The sequence below is a fragment of the Salmo salar genome, chromosome 10, assembly GCF_965601325.2.
Source record: "Salmo salar chromosome 10, fSalSal1, whole genome shotgun sequence".
NCBI lineage: Eukaryota > Metazoa > Chordata > Actinopteri > Salmoniformes > Salmonidae > Salmo > Salmo salar.
In genome coordinates this window covers 21,825,001-21,845,717 of record NC_138300.1, presented here as the reverse complement: position 1 = coordinate 21,845,717, position 20,717 = coordinate 21,825,001, and the positions used below count along the sequence as shown (strand labels likewise).

Genomic DNA, 20,717 nt, shown 5'->3' with positions numbered 1-20,717 from the left:
GGAGTGTGGTGCCAGGAAAATAACCTCACACTCACACTCAACGTCAACAAAACAAAGGAGATGATCGTGGACTTCAGGAAATAGCAGAGGGATCACCCCCCTATCCACATCGATGGGACAGTAGTGGAGAAGGTGGAAAGTTTTAAGTTCCATGCCACTTTATATAATGTTTACATACCCTACGTTACCCATCTCATATGTATATACTGTACTCTATACCATCTACAGTATCTTGCCTATGTCGCACAGCCATCGCTCATCCATATATTTATATGTACATATTCTTATTCATTCCTTACACTTGTGTGTGTATAAGGTATTTGTTGTGAAAATGTTAGATTACTTGTTAGATATTACTGCATGGTCGGAACTAGAAGCACAAGCATTTCGCTACACTCGCATTAACATCTGTTAACTATGTGTAAGTGACCAATAAAATTTGATTTGATTGAGTTGTGAGACTCTGCTGTAGAGCTCATCACTCCCCCTAACTGGAAGGGGGCCAGAGACAATTACTCGATGCCCACACATCTTTTTAGCTGCTTTACACGCTGAAGCTATGTTGCGCTTGTTTACCTCTGACTGTTTCATCCTAACATCGTTGATGCCGACATGGATAACAATATCCCTATACTCTCTACACTCGCCAGTTTTAGTCTTAGCCAGCACCATCTTCAGATTAGCCTTAACGTCGGTAGCCCTGCCCCCTAGTAAACAGTGTATGATCGCTGGATGATTATTTTTAAGTCAAGTTCTGCGGGTAATGGAGTCACCAATGACTTGGGTTTTCAATTTGTCAGAGCTAATGGTGGGAGGCTTCGGCGTCGCAGACCCTGTAACGGGTGGAGGAGAGACCAGAGAATGCTCGACCTCTGAATCTGCCTCGGGAAAACCGGTTGAACGTGTCTGACGGCTGAATGAGCGACACCGGTTGAACATTCCTACAGCATTTCCTTCCAGAAGCCATGAGAAAATTGTCCTGCTGCGGGGACTGTCTGAGGGAATTTATACTACTATCTGTACTTATTGGTGACACAGACACTGTTTCATCCTTTCCTACACTTAAATTACCCTTGCCTAACGGTTGCGTCTGAAGCTGGGCTTGCAGCATGGCTATTCTCACCATAAGGCGATCGTTCTCCTGTATATTATGAGTACAGCGACTGCAATTAGAAGGGATCCACCAGCTTCGACTGGTGGAGGTCGTGTAGTACCATGTCCAGATAAAGCGTCCGGGGTGAAAAAGTTGAATGAAAATATTCGAGCGAGGGGAGGGGGGGGGAATTCAAATCTAAAACGGTAAAAACCGTAAAGTTGGCAGGTAGCAAAGTAACGTTATCAACAAACCACACAGCGGTATGTAAACAAGTCCACAAGTTGTGACCGGAAATTACATCAAAACTTCTAGCTGAACCAATCTTAGTCCTGTCACCTGACTAGGTATCCCCCTTTCCCTTTATCAAGAATGGTCCACTACCCAAAGGACATCCAGCCAACTTGACACAACTGTTGGAAGCATTGGAGTCAACATTGGTCAGCATTCCTGTGGAACGCTTTCGACACTTTGTAGAGTCCTTGCCCCGACAAATTGAGGCTGTTCTGAGGGCAAAAGAGGGTGCAACTCAATATTAGGAACGTCTTCTTAATGTTTTGTACACTCCGTGTATGAGACACTTGGCTCCACCTTATGAAGGTCAAAATATTGACTTCTATGTTTTATTACTGATAAATGTGCATTCCTAACTTGGAACTTCAAGCAAATATTATGTATTACATAAAGATGGTGATCAACACTTGTAATCGATCCCTTGCCTTTTACCCCAAGGCACTTGTCATCTGGAAGTAGGCCTGGATATTTGAAATAAATATGGCAAAATTCAACTTTTTAGGGAATACAGTGTATTTTCTAACTCAACCCATTGTGTTTCCTGGCCTGTCCTCAGGGTCCTGCGTCAGATGGAGGAGGATGGCCTGCCTGTGGACGAGCTGTTCAGTCACTGTGTGTTCAGGCAGGATGAGAGGGACATGGTGCTCAGAGCCATCCACACCGTGCAACCAGACTTCCAGCCCAGCATCAACACTATCCTGCAAACCTGCTCCTCACCACTAGTCAAAGACTTCTACACCGAGGTAGGACACAAGTTGATCCATGAGTAAAGTAGAGTAGACACCTCAAGCCACGTGGAGAGTAGACACCTCAAGCCACGTGGAGAGTAGACACCTCAAGCCACGTGGAGAGTAGACACCTCAAGCCACGTGGAGAGTAGACACCTCAAGCCACGTGGAGAGTAGACACCACGAGTAGAGTAGACGCCACAAGCCACGAGTAGAGTAGACGCCTCAAGCCACGAGTAGAGTAGACGCCACGAGTAGAGTAGACGCCACAAGCCACGACGAGAGTAGACACCTCAAGCCACGACGAGAGTAGACACCTCAAGCCACGAGTAGAGTAGACACCACGAGTAGAGTAGACACCACGAGTAGAGTAGACACCATGAGTAGAGTAGACGCCACGAGGAGAGTAGACGCCTCAAGCCACAAGGAGAGTAGACGCCTCAAGCCACGAGGAGAGTAGACGCCTCAAGCCACGAGGAGAGTAGACGCCTCAAGCCACGAGGAGAGTAGAATAGAGTCAAATACAGTGGGGGGAAAAAGTATTTGATCCCCTGCTGATATTGTACGTTTGCCCACTGACAAAGAAATGATCAGTCTATAATTTTATTAGTAGGTTTATTTGAACAGTGAGAGACAGAATAACAACAAAAATATCCAGAAAAACGCATGTCAAAAATGTTATAAATTGATTTGCATTTTAATGAGGGAAATAAGTATTTGACCCCCTCTCAATCAGAAAGATTTCTGGCTCCCAGGCGTCTTTTATACAGGTAACGAGCTGAGATTAGGAGCACACTCTTAAAGGGAGTGCTCCTAACCGCAGCTTGTTACCTGTAAAAAAAAGACACCTGTCCACAGAAGCAATCAATCAATCAGATTCCAAACTCTCCACCATGGCCAAGACCAAAGAACTCTCCAAGGATGTCAGGAACAAGATTGTAGACCTACACAAGGCTGGAATGGGCTACAAGACCATCGCCAAGCAGCTTGGTGAGAAGGTGACAACATCTGGTGCGATTATTCGCAAATGGAAGAAACACAAAAGAACTGTCAATATCCCTCGGCCTGGGGCTCCATGCAAGATCTCACCTTGTGGAGTTGCAATGATCATGAGAACGGTGAGGAATCAGCCCAGAACTACACGGGAGGATCTTGTCAATGATCTCAAGGCAGCTGGGACCATAGTCACCAAGAAAACAATTGTTAACACACTACTCCGTGAAGGACTGAAATCCTGCAGCGCCCGCAAGGTCCCCCTGCTCAAGAATACATATACATGCCCGTCTGAAGTTTGCCAATGAACATCTGAATGACTCAGAGGACAACTGGTGAAAGTGTTGTGGTCAGATGAGACCAAAATGGAGCTCTTTGACATCAACTCAACTCGCCGTGTTTGGAGGAGGAGGAATGCAGCCTATGACCCCAAGAACACCATCTCCACCGTCAAACATGGAGGTGGAAACATTATGCTTTGGGGGTGTTTTTCTGCTAAGGGGACAGGACAACTTCACCTCATCAAAGGGACGATGGACGGGGCCATGTACCATCTTGGGTGAGAACCTCCTTCCCTCAGCCAGGGCATTGAAAATGTGTCGTGGATGGGTATTCCAGCATGACAATGACCCAAAACACACGACCAAGGCAACAAAGGTGTGGCTTAAGAAGAAGCACATTAAAGTCCTGGAGTGGCCTAGCCAGTCTCCAGACCTTAATCCCATAGAAAATCTGTGGAGGGAGCTGAAGGTTCGAGTTGCCAAACGTCAGCCGCGAAACCTTAATGACTTGGAGAAGATCTGCAAAGAGGAGTGGGACAAAATCCCTCCTGAGATGTGTGCAAATCTGGTGGCCAACTACAAGAAACGTCTGACCTCTGTGATTGCAAACAAGGGTTTTGCCACCAAGTACTAAGTCATGTTTTGCAGAGGGGTCAAATACTTATTTCCCTCATTAAAATGCAAATAATTTTATAATATTGTTTACATGCGTTTTTCTGGATTTTTTTGTTGTTATTCTGTCTCTCACTGTTCAAATAAACCTACTATTAAAATTATAGACTGATCATTTCTTTGTCAGTGGGCAAACATACAAAATCAGCAGGGGATCAAATACCTTTTTCCCCCACTGTAGAATAATTATCACATCTATATTAAGTAGACTGGACTAGAATGACAGAATAGAACACTACTTCCATTGTTGGAGACAGAAATGTCTCTTTGGCCCTCTGCCATGCTGTCTGACACATAACATGCTTCTTCTCAGTCCATGCCTGGAGCCCTCTCTGAAAGCAGTGGCTGGACTAGGTCGTGTTTTTATGTCCTATAACAAGCTCTATGAAATCATGGTGCATTAGCTACATGTAATTTTGAACATAGTGTGCACTTCTTTTTAGACCTCATGTTGTTGTCCTACATACAGTCTGTTGGTAGAGCAAAGGAAAACAATATTCGGGAACAGAGAAAGCTTGATGAATTTATTGATGATGACATCATCGTAGTAAAACAACAACTGACAAAGTAGGGTTCTAGGAGTAGTGATGAAGTGGGTGTTAAATAGGTGCTTAGTTGGGCTGACTGTAGAATTGGAGCAGCAGTGTGAATGAGGAATATACCAGCCAGGAGACCCTAGCACTAGCAGCATGACTATGAATGATATGATTGTCACTCCTCCTTTCAGACAGGTATCATGATATCCATTTTTAGACGTAGTGGCAAACCGCTGCTCTCTATCTGGGGGTGCTGCTGTGCTGTGCTTCCTCACATGATTCATTTCCAGCCTTTTTACAGTACACGGTTGTGTTTTTAGCAGTGCTTGCCCACGTTCATTCTCTTATATTTTGTGAATGGAGAAAAAAAACGATATAGTTACATATCGGGATATTATTTTTGACAATCTATCGTATTGTTTTGAAAATATTGCAGTATTATTTTTGCGCTTGTTGGCTGTACCTGCACAAAAACTCCAGTATTTTCCTTCATAGCTTTTTCTCCATTATCTTTTTAAATAGGCAGCCAATTTGCTTTCAGCACTTCTAGTACCATGACTGATCAAAACTTTTTATCTTGGGTCCCTCTTGTTTGGAACATTGATCACAGTATCGAATCACAATACATATAGAATCGCAATACATATCCTAAGGCACCAGAGTATTGAGATAATATGGTGTCGTGAGGTCCCTGGCAATTCCCAACCCTACTTACATTATTTGTCAGGCTGACATATTGCAGGGTGCCATGCCAGTAATGATATGCCTGGCTCTCTTCCTGTTAGTTTCTCTGACGGTCTTGGAATTTGATGTTACGGTAATTCGCTAGGCCAATGTACACGGTCACCAACATAACCATCTCTGCAACTTCACTATTACAGTTACACTTAGTTATTATCAGTAGCATTTCATTATTATTATTTAAGTTATTACGTCTAAATATTAGTCTAGTATACAAATTAAGAAATCTCTGATTGGAGAGGATTGCAATTTTTTTTGTATTGACACAATTTAACACATAGGCTATCAGCCTCAAAAGAAATGTGGAATTTCACTATTGCATTACACTTTGTTGCAGATTTTTTTGTTTTCTTTCCATTTTCAATTATTTTTTTCTATGTGTCCATTTTGTTTAAATGTATGTTACAGTTTGTCTTAGGCCTGTAAGGCCGTATGTAAAAAGGGTGAAGACATCAACACTATGAAATAACACACATGGAATCATGTAGTAACCAAAAAAGTGTTAAACAAATCAAAATATTTTTTATATTTCAGTCTTCAAATAGCCACCCTTTGCCTTGATGACAGCTTTGCACACATGGCATTCTCTGAACCAGCGTCACCTGCAATGCTTTTCCAACAGTCTTGAAGGAGTTCCCATATATGCTGAGCACTTGTTGGCTGCTTTTCCTTCACTCTGTGGTTTGACTCATCCCAAACCATCTCAATTTGGATATCATAAGGTGAATGCACCAATTTGTAAGTCGCTCTGGATAAGAGCGTCTGCTAAATGACGTAAATGTAAATTTGGTTGAGGTCGGGTGATTGTGGAGGCCAGGTCATCTGATGCAGCACTCCATCACTCTTCTTGGTAAAATAGCCCTTGTCCTTTTAGTAGTGGTTTCTTTGCAGTTCATGTTGATATGTCTGTTACTTGAACTCTGTGAAGCATTTATTTGGGATGCAATTTCTGAGGCTGGTAACTCTAATGAACTTATCCTTTGCAGCAGAGGTAGCTCTGGGTCTTCCATCCCTGAGAGCCAGTTTCATGAGAGCCAGTTTTATCATCTCATGAGAGCCAGTTTCATCATAGCGCTTGATAGTTTTTGCGACTGCACTTGAAGTTCTTGAAATGTTTCGTATTGACTGACCTTCATGTCTTAAAATAATGATGAACTGTCATTTCTCTTTGCTTATTTGAGCTGTTCTTGCCATAATATGGACTTGGTATTTTACCAAATAGGGCTATCTTCTGTATACCCCCCTACCTTGTCACAACACAACTGATTGGCTCAATTGCATTAAGAAGGAAAGCAATTCCACAAATGAACTTTTAAGAAGGCACACCTGTTAATTGAAATGCATTCCAGGTGATTTCCTCATGAAGCTGATTGAGAGAATGCCAAGATAGTGCAAAGCTGTGCATCAAGGCAAAGGGTGGCCTATTTGAAGAATCTCAAAGATATAATATATTTTGATTTGTTTAACACTTTTTCTGTTTACTACATTATTCCATATGTGTTATTTCATAGTTTTGATGTCTTGGCTAATATTCTACAATGTAGAAAATAGTCGAAATAAAGAAGAACCATTGAAATGAGTAGCTGTTCTAAAACTTTTGACCGGTAGTGTATAGGCCTGTAGATAGAATCAGCAAACTCACACACGCACACCCCCGTAAAAGGACCCGTTAATCAAAGCAACCAGCGTATGTCAGACACAAGCAAACATTTATCCTTTCCTTAAAACTTAGGAAAAAACCTAGGCCTACCTTAGGCTTTCCGAAAGTACGCTATAAGATAATGAATTGATAAGGAAAGTATGAAGGGGAGAGAGACAGCTATGCGATTCGTATGAAATTGACTGTCATTAAAATAGAAACAAATACATGTAACATTTCCATTGCCAATTTATCAGCGTTTCATTGGTCTATAAATTAAGAAAATATTCTGTATCAAATTATACAATGCCAGGTGGGAGAGGATTGGCGCGCTGTCCATTTGACACAACAGTAGGGCATTCTAGGCCTCAGAGCCAGAACAATCTTGTCTACTGCTGTTGAATCATTTTTGAATAGTCAGACACATCCAACCTTTTTTTAAAAGAAGACTGATTTAATTTTTACAAATTATTTATTTTCATGAAGGTCTTCATCCATAACCGACAGTTACACAGGTGTTCAATTACCGACACAGCCCTACTTCCTGTGTAACTAACAGGGCTGGGTAGGGTGTACCAGGAGAGCATATAATCTATCATATCCAGAAAAGGTCAACAGAACACTGTGTAGCTGACTACATGTAAAACAGACCAAATGACATACAGTTGAAGTTGGAAGTTTATATACACTTAGGAGTCATTAAAACTCGTTTTTCAACCACTCCACACATTTCTTGTTAACAAACTATAGTTTTGGTAAGTCGGTTAGGACATCTACTTTGTGCATGACACAAGTCATTTTTCCAACAATTGTTTATAGACAGATTATTTCACTTATAATTCACTGTATCACATTTCCAGTTGGTCAGAAGTTTGCATACACTAAGTTGACTGTGCCTTAAAACAGCTTGGAAAATTCCAGAAAATGATGTCATGGCTTTAGAAGCTTCTGATAGGCTAACTGCCATCATTTGAGTCAATTGGTGGTGTACCTGTGGATGTATTTCAAGGCCCACCTTCAAACTCAGTGCCTCTGCTTGACATCATGGGAAAATCAAAAGAAATCAGCCAAGACCTCAGAAAATAATTGTAGACCTCCACAAGTCTGATTCATCCTTGGGAACAATTTCCAAACGCCTGAAGGTACTACGTTCATCTGTACAAACAAAAGTACGCAATAATAAACACCATGGGACCACGCAGCCATCATACCGCTCAAGAAGGAGACGCGTTCTTTGGTGCGAAAAGTGCAAATCAATCCCAGAACAACAGCAAAGGACCGTGTGAAGATGCTGGAGGAAACAGGTACAAAAGTATCTATATCCACAGTAAAACGAGTCCTATATCGACATATCAGCAAGGAAGAGGCCACTGCTCCAAAACCACCATAAAAAAGCCAGACTACGGTTTGCAACTGCACATGGGAACAAAGATAGGACATTTCTCCAAAAAGTACACTGGTCTGCTGAAACAAAATAGAAACTGTTTGGGCTTGCAAGCCGAAGAACACCATCCCAACCGTGAAGCACGGGGGTGGCAGCATCATGTTTTGGGGGTGCTTTGCTGCAGGAGGGACTGTTGCACTTCTGAAAATAGATGGCATCATGATGACGGAAAATGTTGTGGCTATATTGAAGCAACATCTCAAGACATCAGTCAGGAAGTTAAAGCTTGGTCGCAAATGGGTCTTCCAAATGGACAATGACCCCAAGCATACTTCCAAAGTTGTGGCAAAATGGCTTAAGGACAACAAAGTCACGGTATTGGAGTGGCCATCACAAAGCCCTGACCTCAATCCTGTAGACAATTTGTGGGCAGAACTGAAAAAGTGTGTGCGAGCAAGGAGGCCTACAAACCTGACTCAGTTACACCAGCTCTGTCAGGAGGAATGGGCCAAAATTCACCCAACTTATTGTGGGAAGCTTGTGGAAGGCTACCTGAAACGTTTGGCCCAAGTTAAACAATTTAAAGGCAACGCTACCAAATAATAATTGAGTGTATGTAAACTTCTGACCCACTGGGAATGTGATGAAAGAAATAAAAGCTGAAATAAATCATTCTCTATACTTTTATTCTGACATTTTACATTCTTAAAATGAAGTGGTGATCCTAACTGACCTAAGACAGGGAATTTTTACTGGGATTAAATGTCAGGAATAGTGAAAAACGGAGTTTAAATGTATTTGGCTAAGGTTTATGTAAACTTCCGACTTCAACTGTAGGCTATACGTACCAAGTGGCATCCTATTCACTGTATAGTGCACTACTTTTGACCAGGGCCTTGGGGCTCTGGTCAAAAGTAGTGTACTAAATAGGGAATAGGCTACGGTGCCATTGCCAACACACCAGAGGTCTGCAACATTTACGATCTGCTTCTGCTTTCATAATTGAGTACTGGCTGAGAGAGCGAGAGTTGTTGTTTACTCAGTGCCAAGGTTTCATAACACTGTCTCATGAGAAGTCTCAATTAATGTCGGCATAAGCTCATTAAAATATTATTTGCGTAATGTACTATTTGGAATATGTATGAAGTTTTATCAAATGCAGTTTGATCTACTATTTAGACAATGTCATTGAAGATTTTGTGTTTTTAGTTTTATAAAGCACACAGCCATCTTAGAGTGGTCATTCATTTGGATGCCCTCTCCTGCCCTGGGCTGTGGCTTAGCTGACGGATAAGTCGTTGCCAGGGGCCCTTGAAAACAGAGTGAGGAGGAGGAGGAGAACGACAGTGAGAGAGGCGTGGTAGTTGTCTCATTCCAGCCCATGCTTATAGCCGGGCATCGCATGACACTGCTCCCTCTCTAGACAATCTCACTGCCCCTGGGCAGCAACAAGCATCTGACTCACTTATTCTCACGCAAACAACAATACACATGAACAAATGCTTATTATTCAGTCCCCTCTCTTGGCCCAGCATGAACTGCCGTGGACACGCTGAAACACAATGTCTGAGACCTACACAGGGATGTCTATATAAGTCAGTGTATATACTGTCGTTTCTCAGCAGCAAAGCTTGCTCTTAAAAAAAGATTAAGAGCCCATCTACTCCGCAGAGAAGGTAGTATTATGCCATGATGTAGTGCAGCAGAGCCAATGCTCAAGTGATTTATCTCCTGGGTAACCTTTAGCTCTGTTTTGGCTGTGGTCCAATAGTGTGCAGTCTCTTCTCTTGAGGACAGATTTAGTGTTTGTCTCCTGGGTTAATAAAGCATCAACCCCTATGTAATGTGTTTACTGATAATACCCAGGTGTCCTTGCACAGGCCACTGACGTCCTCTTCAGTAATAAATGACAACATGTAAAAGCACACCGGACCTCTCAGTATGTAGCCCTCCTCCGTCCCCTTCCTGCTGGACAACTTAGCCAGCTCTGTATTTATATAATGAGTGTATATGTTTTTTTTAATTGGGTGGCTGCCATACCTTTGGTGCTGGTTAAGCTTAAAGCAGCAGCACATAATGATATAAGCATATTTATTTTTTAATTAGCCACAGGGAGGGTGACGGGATGGAAGTTAATTTGCATATCTACTGGCCGTTAAATTAAGGCTTTGTGAGTTTGGTTTGCATTAGTTTGTGCCCTCGTTTCCTCCGTATTTGTCTCTGTAGGGTGACTGCAGGCACCGGGGGAATGGTGGCATGGGCCTTAGTCCATTTAGTGCCATCACTCCAAGCGCTATACACACCCACCCTGTTGGACCAGTGAGCAAAAGGTTGCTGGTTCAAATCCCTGAGCCGACAAGGTGAAAAATCTGTTTGTGCTGTTGAGCAAGGCACTTAATCATAATTGCTCCAGGGTCGCCGTTGAATGGCAAACCCTGTCTGTGTCCCCGCTCTCCGAGGGTGTCTCAGGGAGAGTGGGATATGCAAAAAACACATTTCCAATTAACACGCGTGTATTAACACCCACTTGTACACGTGTCAAATAGGACAAATATAAGTACACACCACACACACAGAGAGAGAACTACATTGACGTTAAATGTGTTACCATCCAATTCTAGGTGTAAACAATATCCACACTCCTATGTAAAGACTTATACTGTGGTTAGATTTTCACTTTGATCTCAGAAATGAAATGCCAATCGGTCAAGGTACCAGCTCACAGTAATACAATTTGATGGAGCACACAGGACATGACTACACGTTTTAACACCGAGCATAATGAGCCATTTGTTTTGTTTTATAGTCTTGTGGAGCTGAGTGTCTAGTGATTAAGGCTGGGTAAGGCTCTGTGTGGGTAAGGCTCAGCACCCTGACCTGACAAAACCCTACCCATCAACACAGTCCCTCATTATTCAGCACACACACACATACCCTCTCTTTGGCCAGGATTGTACACACACACACACACTCTCACATACATACACATTCCAAAATGTATCAAAGCAATGTGTGTATTCTCCACAAGGAAACATTGATGTACCAGAACTATTAAGTCTAATAATAGACTTTAGGTTTAATGTAGGCTCCCTTCTAGTGTGTCTCTCCTATGATGCAAGGTAATAGTCTCTTCCTGGAGATCCCCCCCCCCCCCCGCTGATCCTCTGCTCTGTCTGTGTGTGTGTTTCAGAGAGCGGATGCTAAATACCCCAAGATGGCCTTCAGCCTGGAGGAGCTGCGGGAGAGGTTCAGCCGTCAGCTGAGCATCGAGCAGGCCAGCACCATCACCATTCACTCTGTGGAGGCCATGAAGCCTGTCACCTCACACATGGCCAAGATGGTAAACAAACTGGCCACCTACACGTATAGTCTGGCCTAGCTGGAGTAACACTGAAATATACTACTATAGTAATACAGTATGGAATAGAAATACACTATAGGAATACATTATGGAATAGAAATACACTTTAGTAATACAGTATGGAATAGAAATACACTAGTAATACAGTATGGAATAGTAACACACTGAAATACACTAGTAATACAGTATGGAATACAAATACACTCTAGTAATACAGTATGGAATAGTAACACACTGAAATATACTACTATACTAATACAGTATCGAATAGAAATACACTCTAGTAATACAGTATGGAATAGTAACACACTGAAATACTCTCGTAATACAGTATGAAATAGAAATACACTCTAGTAATACAGTATGGAATAGTAACACACTGAAATACACTATAGTAATACAATATGGAATAGTAACACACTGAAATACACTAGTAATACACTATGGAATAGAAATACACTCTAGTAATACAGTATGGAATAGTAACACACTGAAATATACTACTATACTAATACAGTATGGAATAGAAATACACTCTAGTAATACAGTATGGAATAGTAACACACTGAAATACACTAGTAATACAGTATGGAATAGTAACACACTGAAATACACTCAAGTAATACAGTATGGAATAGTAACACACTGAAATACACTCAAGTAATACAGTATGGAATAGAAATACACTAGTAATACAGTATGGAATACAAATACACTCTAGTAATACAGTATGGAATAGTAACACACTGAAATATACTACTATACTAATACAGTATCGAATAGAAATACACTCTAGTAATACAGTATGGAATAGTAACACACTGAAATACTCTCGTAATACAGTATGAAATAGAAATACACTCTAGTAATACAGTATGGAATAGTAACACACTGAAATACACTATAGTAATACAATATGGAATAGTAACACACTGAAATACACTAGTAATACACTATGGAATAGAAATACACTCTAGTAATACAGTATGGAATAGTAACACACTGAAATATACTACTATACTAATACAGTATGGAATAGAAATACACTCTAGTAATACAGTATGGAATAGTAACACACTGAAATACACTAGTAATACAGTATGGAATAGTAACACACTGAAATACACTCAAGTAATACAGTATGGAATAGTAACACACTGAAATACACTCAAGTAATACAGTATGGAATAGAAATACACTAGTACTACAGTATGGAATAGTAACACACTGAAATATACTACTATACTAATACAGTATGGAATAGTAACACACTGAAATACACTATAGTAATACAGTATGGAATAGTAACACACTGAAATACACACTAGTAATACAGTATGGAATAGTACCCCACTGAAATGCACTATAATATTACAGTATGGAATAGTATCACACTGAAATACACTATAATATTACAGGTTGGAATAGTAACATACTGAAAAACCAGTTTGGATTTAAGTATAACTTTTGTATGTCTGAAGCCTTTAGTGAGAGGTCTAATGCTTTAATATTTAATCATTTCTGCCCTCCAAAATCATATTCTTTATATAAATAGGCCCGTTTAATTCTGCCAAATAATAAAAAAAACTGTTTGCTAGGTGCAGGCAATAAACTAGAGTGTATTTCAGTGTGTTACTATTCCATACCGTGTTATTGTAGTTGGGAAGAGATTTTTGACGTACCGATTCCATGGCACATGGTTTATGACCTGATACGCAAAACGACGCCAGATTCAAAACTTAGAATTTTACAATTTAAATTATTATACAAAATTCTTGCAACCAATAGAATGTTATATATATGGGGGATACAACCTTCCCAGCTCTGCAGATTTTGATGTGAGGAGGCAGACTCATCAGATCATTTATTTTGGTATTGTCCATATGGAGCTCGTTTTTGGTCACAGGTCCAGGAATGGCTGAAGAATTGCAATATTTACCTGGAGCTAACCCTGCAGATAGCACTACTGGATGATCTGAAAAGTCAGTCAATTGATCAATAATATAATACTTTTGGCAACATTTTTTATTTTCAATTTACAGTCTGTAGAAACAATGACAATAGAAAGGTTCAGAACTTTTGTGAAACATTACATCAGTTGTGAAATATATGACAAATAGAAATCCAATATGGATAATGTTAAGAGATAGATGGGAAGGGTTGAATGGAGCTGAAGGTTGGGACTAATAACAACAAATAATAACAAGGTAACTAATGTAAAACATACGGTGTCCATAAAACGTACATGGGTTAAGAACCTTTGTGAAAGACCACAGTTTGAAAGGTAAGAAAAATAGAAGTCAAAACGGATGGACACCAGAAATAGATGGGATATGTTGAGGGTAGAGGAAGGACAGGAGTACAAACAAACAAAATGAAACTATTGGAAAATAGACTGTGTCCATAAAATGTATGTAATATGTATAAGCTGGATATACAGGCCTAAGCGTTGTTGTTCACTAGTTTACTCCAATTGGGGGAAGGGTGCTAGGGTTAGAAAGTAATAAAGGAAAATATATATTTTTTAAAAGTGTGTGTGTTTAAGCAATACGGCACGAGGGGGTGTGGTATATGGCCAATATACCACGGCTAAGGGCTGTTCTTAGGCACGACGCAAACCGACCTCAAAAAGCACTAATCGCTCAGCACTACCAATGACAAAATCATATATTTTTATGATGTTGATTTATTTTTTCAATGTTCAGTCATTGTCAGCTGTGAGAAAAGTTTGTGTCTAGACTTCAGTCAAAACTTTGAACATTATGCATTGAGGCCACCAGACATCAGCTATATTATTCCTGCGATGTGTCCCTCTCCCCATATCTCAGTGGTCTGGGGCCAGGCATTGGCATTTACAGTTTAAACTCTCCCTGCATTTCCAGACAATGTTTCAGACTGGGAGCGGGAGGACGAGGGTCCCTGGTGGTCCTGCAACATTTACAGCAGGCAGAGCAGCATGATAATATATTGTAATGAGGCACTCTTGAGGAGGGAGCTGAGTCACCTTCACAGGCCAGGCCAGCCTATCTGCTCGGTGTCAGCTGGGCTCTCTCCTCCTGGCATGGATGGGAAATATGACAGTCCCCTGGATGGAAGGCTGACCTGGTTTTACAACCTGGCTGGAGACTTCTGTTCTCTCACCATCTCTGAATCTGCAGGGTGGTATGCTGCTTGCTTAATAAGTGTAAGTGCTTGTTGAATGTCCTTCCCTTTAAGTGTGCTGAAAGTCTGTCAATTTGTTTACTCAAAAATAGCATTGGATCTGCTCAAACACATCCAAAGGGTTGGTAATAGGCTGATTGGTCGGCTATAACTTTTGCTTCCCTCCATGCCTGAGGGAACACATTTTCTAGTAGGCTTAAGTTGAAGATATGGCAAAAAGGAGTGGCAATATTGTCCGCTATTATCCTCAGTCATTTTCCATCCAAGTTGTCAGACCCGGTGGCCTTTTCACCTCTTCCACACTTACTTTACGGAATTCTAAATTACAATGCTTGTCTTTCATAATTTGGTCAGATATACTCGGATGTGTAGTGTCAGCGTTTGTTGCTGGCATGTCGTGCCTGAATTTGCAATATCAGTGGGTTTTGGGATGAAGGAGCCATCTGATTCAATGAATCAATCAAATGTATTTATAAAGCCCTTTTTACATCAGCCGTTGTCACAAAGTGCTGTACAGAAACCCAGCCTAAAACCCCAAACAGCAAGCAATGCAGATGTAGAAGCACGGTGGCTAGGAAAACTCCATAGAAAGGCCAGAACCTAGGAAGAAACCTAGAGAGGAACATGCTCTGAGGGGTGGCCAGTCCTCTTCTGGCTGAGTTTTCCTTTTTGCCCAAAATGTAATTTAAGGTGCTCCAAAGCTTTTCACTACCATTTTTTGTCATTTATCTTTGTTTCATAGTATAGTTTATTCTTCTTTTTATTCAGTTTTGTCACAATTTCTCAATTTACAGTACGTTTGCCAGTCGGTTGTACAGCCAGACCTATTTGCCATTTATTTAGCTTCACCCCTCTCAACCATACAGTTGCACCCCCTTTTGCCATCAGAACAGCCTCAATTCGTCAGGGAATGGACTCTACAATGTATCGAAAGAGTTCCACAGGGATGCTGGTTAATGTTGACTCCAATGCTTCCCACAGTTGTCAAGTTGTCTGGATGTCCTTTGGGTGTTGGACCATTCTTGATACACACAGGAAACTGTTGAGCTTGAAAAACCCAGCAGCGTTGCAGTTCTTGACACACTCAAACCGATGCACCTGGCACCTACTACCCAGGGTTTCCGTTAGGAAAATGTGGCGCCGGACATTTGACCTGCAACATTTTCATTTACCGGAAATTTGAGAAATTTACCGGACCCATATGCATTGGGTGTGTAAACCTGATTAGGGGGGTCCACCCATGGTACTCAGGATTACAAAAATCACATTTAGAATGGTAATTCATTATAAAAAAAAACAGAACATGCAAGTCAACGAATTAGAAGCACTAGCATTTCGCTACACTCGCAATAACATCTGCTAACTGTATGTGACCAATAAAATTAGATTTGATGATGCAACGCTGTGCGGTCCTTCTTATCGAATTCTGATGTGAACTTTGATGTGCGTTAGACTAACTGGTTACATTTACTTTTCCTCAGCCAACAAGATGAGTAACGAACAGCAAAATCACTAGCCTATTTCAATCTACTATAGTAGAAAAGTTTAGGCTACTTATTCTATTGGTTAGCTTGTCGAGAAAGAAATAGCCTGTTCCAAACAGACTCTGGGACAGTTGTGGGACAATATTCATACAAACATAAATAAAATAACGCTAAAAAGCAATAAGTATGATGCAACAGATCAGAACGTTTAGCTTAAAGTGTGGATAAATTATTATTTCTTCACATTATAAGTGCAGCAATGCGCACATAGCAGTAGGCTCCGTGCAAATGTACGTTCCGTAATGCAATTAGCGGGAAACCACCATTGTCAAAAGGGCACTGCACATGCGAGCGGTTTCATGTGATGGAGATGAAAATATCCGTTAGAAATTTAGAATAGAGGAGATTTAATAGGCTACTTTTGAAGCAAGGTAAGACATGACTCAAAATATGTATTAAAATGTTCAGGTTTTAAACCATTAAGTACATGTTTTCAAAATGTGGTGGTGACGCACTAAAAATGGCTACAAAAAGACCCTCCCACCGTGACACAATGGATAGATATTGTAAAAGAAATACACCATATGGAGCGTATGACATTTGCTTTAAGAACTCAAGAGGAGAGAGGTAGGAATACTGGGAAAATGGGTATTAAAAAAAAAAAAAAATCAAATCTCTGACTTACAACTTCAGTGCATTCAAGACTGGGAACTTGGCGTAAAAACGAGCTCAGACTGGGAATTCCAACTCCGCAACTCTTTCTAGAGTGCTGATTTTCCCGACTTTAAGATCACTGACGTCATGATTTGACCTCTTATCTTTCCAAGTTCCCAGTTGTCTTGAAAGCACCACAAGATGCTGCAGCAGCAGCAACATATTTTCCACTCAAAGGCTCTGTATCTGTATGCTGTACTCTTGTGATAAATAATATACATAACTAATATACTGTACACAAGCCTATTTAATTCCTCTAAATTATACAAATTAATTTATAGACCGATAAGCATGACCAGTCAAATGTATTTCCATCAATGAATAGGCTAAAAACCATTATTTCCCAATGGGATTTTTTTTCTTCTCCTGGACATTTGGCCTTTGCTAATTTTATTCATCGTCTTTAAAAATATATATCGGACAAAATCTGGCTATTACCTAGCCCTGCTACTACCATACCCTGTTCAAAGGCACTTTAAATATTTTGTTTTGCCCATTCACCCTCTGAATGGCATACATACACAACCCATGTCTCAATTGTCTTAAGGCTTAAAAATCGTTATTTAACCTGACTCCTCTTCTGTGTCTACACTGATTTTGAAGTGGATTTAACAAGTGGCATCAATAAGGAATCATAGCTTTCGCCTGGTAAATCTATGTCATCGGAAGATGTTTTGTACACTCAATGTATTTGGCCTCAATTGTATGTGCTGAATACCACAGATACTACAGATCTAATGTGTTTGTTGTTTAACCTTAAGTCAAATTTGAACTCATGGCCATTGTGGATATAAGGCAGAACATATTTTCATCCACAAGAAACACACGAGACCATGCAGCAGTGAGACCATGTTGTCTGTTTCAGCGGGACCTTCTGGCAGTGCAGCGGTTAGTGTGGCACAAAGCCCTGGTTGGGGCCCTGAGGGACAGCAAGATGATCCTGGCCAGCAGCACCCAGAAAGCCACCAGACTTAGCCTCTACCCCTACCTCTGTCTGCTGGATGAAAAGGACTATGTAGACATCATGATCCAGGTATATAACCCGCTGAATACTATCAGTATATTGGTGCTTGGGTCATACACACATCTGTTTTAAATCTAACCTTTTTGAAAGGTGATCTGAATGATCCAAAGTTGAATTTGACTTTCTGTAATGTTCTGCGCTCGGATCCCTCAGGTAAAACCGACTGAATCCCAGCACTATCTATGACCTTGGGTCCTATAGACCTCTGTTGTATTTAGAGTTCAGGGTTGAGGTTTATTTAGCAACTTTGTAGCATTGCATAAAATGTAATTCTATGAAATACGGATAGTCCTAATCATGTTGCTCTTTGTCTGTGGTCAGAGTCTGTCCAACCTGCCTCCCAGTGGGGAGTCTCTCCACATCCTGGCCAAGGAGCTAGGCAACCGGGTCCACAACAAGTTCTGCATCCGCATGAAGGAACACAATCAGATGGTGGACAAGCTTAGCCATATCTACAATGAATATACTGAACTACTGGCCAAAGACTCCAAGGTATGACACTCCTCCACATCTGGTCTCTATCTGCATGCAATTAGAAGACGTATAAAATAATTGACCTACTGTTTGACTTAAAGAAAACCTCCTTACTGTGCCTTGCAGGAGTTTGACGTATTGCCTAGGGAGCGATGGTGGAAGCTGGAGGCAGAGCATAGCTCTGGTCCCTCCCTGCTGGGGGATGAGACCCACTGGCCTCACATGGTGGTGGTGGAGCTGGGTACCTACCTGGTGGACCTCATGGTCAAGCACATGAAAGTGAACAGCGACATCCTCAACTCTGCCTACGACCGAAAGCTCATCCCTGTGCTCTACCACATGTACACCTTCCGCAGTAACAAACAGGTCAAAAATATACTAGAGTGGAATTGTTAGTTGAAGTGATTTTATGCCAGTTATTTTCTCCCAATTTATTCACCCAATTTCCCAGGCTTAGTGTTGTTTCCTCAGCTCATGCCTTAATCTTCACGTCGGCATTTATGAGCGAAATCGATCAGTAGTGCAGCAGTGAAAAGCAGCCAGAACATAACAGGTGACCTTGGTTTTGGACAGGGCTGTCTGTCATAGCTTCTCAATCTGTCTTCAGCTCTCCTCCTCTCTCAGCTCAGCTCCCTCATATTACTCTCTGCCTGCACGGTCTGGCTCATAGGCATATGAATAATAAAACCGCTTCCCCTGCAAGAGTGGACGGCGGTGCAGTTGAGTAAGACGAATGGCTTCCAAACTAATCCTTTTTTTACTGTCCCCTTAATTGGCTGGCTGATTTACTGTCCTGGGATAACTGACAAGGAAATTAAGACACTTTCTATTTTGTCCTCTGAGCCTCGTTCCAGGTGGGGGGAAAAAAGCACCTGCCGGCATCTCAACCTGGTGGACTTGATGTGCTTTGACAGTGGAGTCCACTGTGGGTTTCAAAGCTTGTCTCTGGCCACCCATCCTTCTGCTGTGCTGGCTCAGAGGGATAGAGGGTAGGCCAGCAGGGGTGCAGCCTAATGATTTTACAGCATGCACAGTTAGGCTGTGCCTGGTTGATGGACTGAATCTGTTATAATATCTCTCTTTCTCTTTAGCTCTCTCTGTGCACTGTTGGTTTATACTGTAGTGCTCTACAATGCTGTTTCTGTCTGTCTGGGTTTGGATGGTGAAGCCTTTCAGGGAGTAGTTAGTTCATCTCCGGCTGTCACGTGATTAAAACTGCTGTGAACCTGGTTCCCGAGTGGTGCAGCGGTCTACGGCACTGCATCACAGTGCTAGAGGCGTCACTACAGACCTGTGTTCGATCCCAGGCTGTGTCACAACTGGTTGTGATCGAGAGTGCCATAGGGCGGCGCGCAATTGGCCCAGCGTCGTCCGGGTTAGGGGAGGGTTTGGCCGGGAGGACTTTACTTGGCTCATCGTGCTCTAGAGAATCTTTGTGGTGGGCCAGATGCCTGCAGACTGACCTCAGTTGTCAGTTGAACGGTGTTTCCTCCGACACATTGGTACGGCTGGCTTTTGGGTTAAGCGGGCGGGTGTTAAGAAGCGTGGTTTGGTGGGTCATATTTCGGAGGACGCATGACTCGACCTTCGCCTTCCGAGCCTGTTGGGGAATTGCAGCAATGAGACCAAATCGAAATTGGGGAGGAAAATGGGGTAAAAAATAATAAATAAAACTTCTATGAACCAGACACCTTAGCTGAAGCCATGATTAATGTGTTGTTGTCACAGCAAATAAGCCTGCCTGTTTTACTGAAGCTTAATTGAAACGTTCAGCTCTGTTTTGAGCATATATTTCATTGGACTGGTACTGTAGCTGTGTGATATATATTTAATTAGATCTCTCGTGTTGTGATTGGTTCCAGGTCGGCTTCATCAAGCTGCACCCCATCCTGACGCAGATGCAGCAGGACGCCATGGACACCACGCTGACCTTTGACTCCTACGTGATGCCCATGCTGTGCCCGCCCGTGCCCTGGACCTCGGCTAAATTCGGCGCTTACCTCCTCACCCCCACCAAGATGATGCGCGCGGTGGAAGGCGCCAACCAGCATGAGATCCTGCTGGAGAAGTGCCAGGATGCTGACCTCCATGCCGTGCTGGACTCCCTCAACCAGCTGGGCAACGCGGCCTGGAGGAT

General features: G+C 41.9%; 1 protein-coding gene across 1 annotated transcript in view; it reads left to right on the top strand.

Moving 5' to 3' along the window:
• Positions 1 to 20,717, top strand: part of LOC106613752 (DNA-directed RNA polymerase, mitochondrial-like) — an 87,961-nt gene that overhangs the window by 19,746 nt on the left and 47,498 nt on the right. Inside the window, exons 5-10 of the mRNA XM_014216327.3 lie at positions 1,944 to 2,130; positions 11,552 to 11,701; positions 17,948 to 18,115; positions 18,428 to 18,598; positions 18,707 to 18,946; positions 20,443 to 20,717. The exon at positions 20,443 to 20,717 is cut by the window's right edge and continues 520 nt beyond it. Of these exons, the coding sequence (XP_014071802.2) occupies positions 1,944 to 2,130; positions 11,552 to 11,701; positions 17,948 to 18,115; positions 18,428 to 18,598; positions 18,707 to 18,946; positions 20,443 to 20,717 (1,191 nt within the window). The remainder of the gene's footprint in view (positions 1 to 1,943; positions 2,131 to 11,551; positions 11,702 to 17,947; positions 18,116 to 18,427; positions 18,599 to 18,706; positions 18,947 to 20,442) is intronic.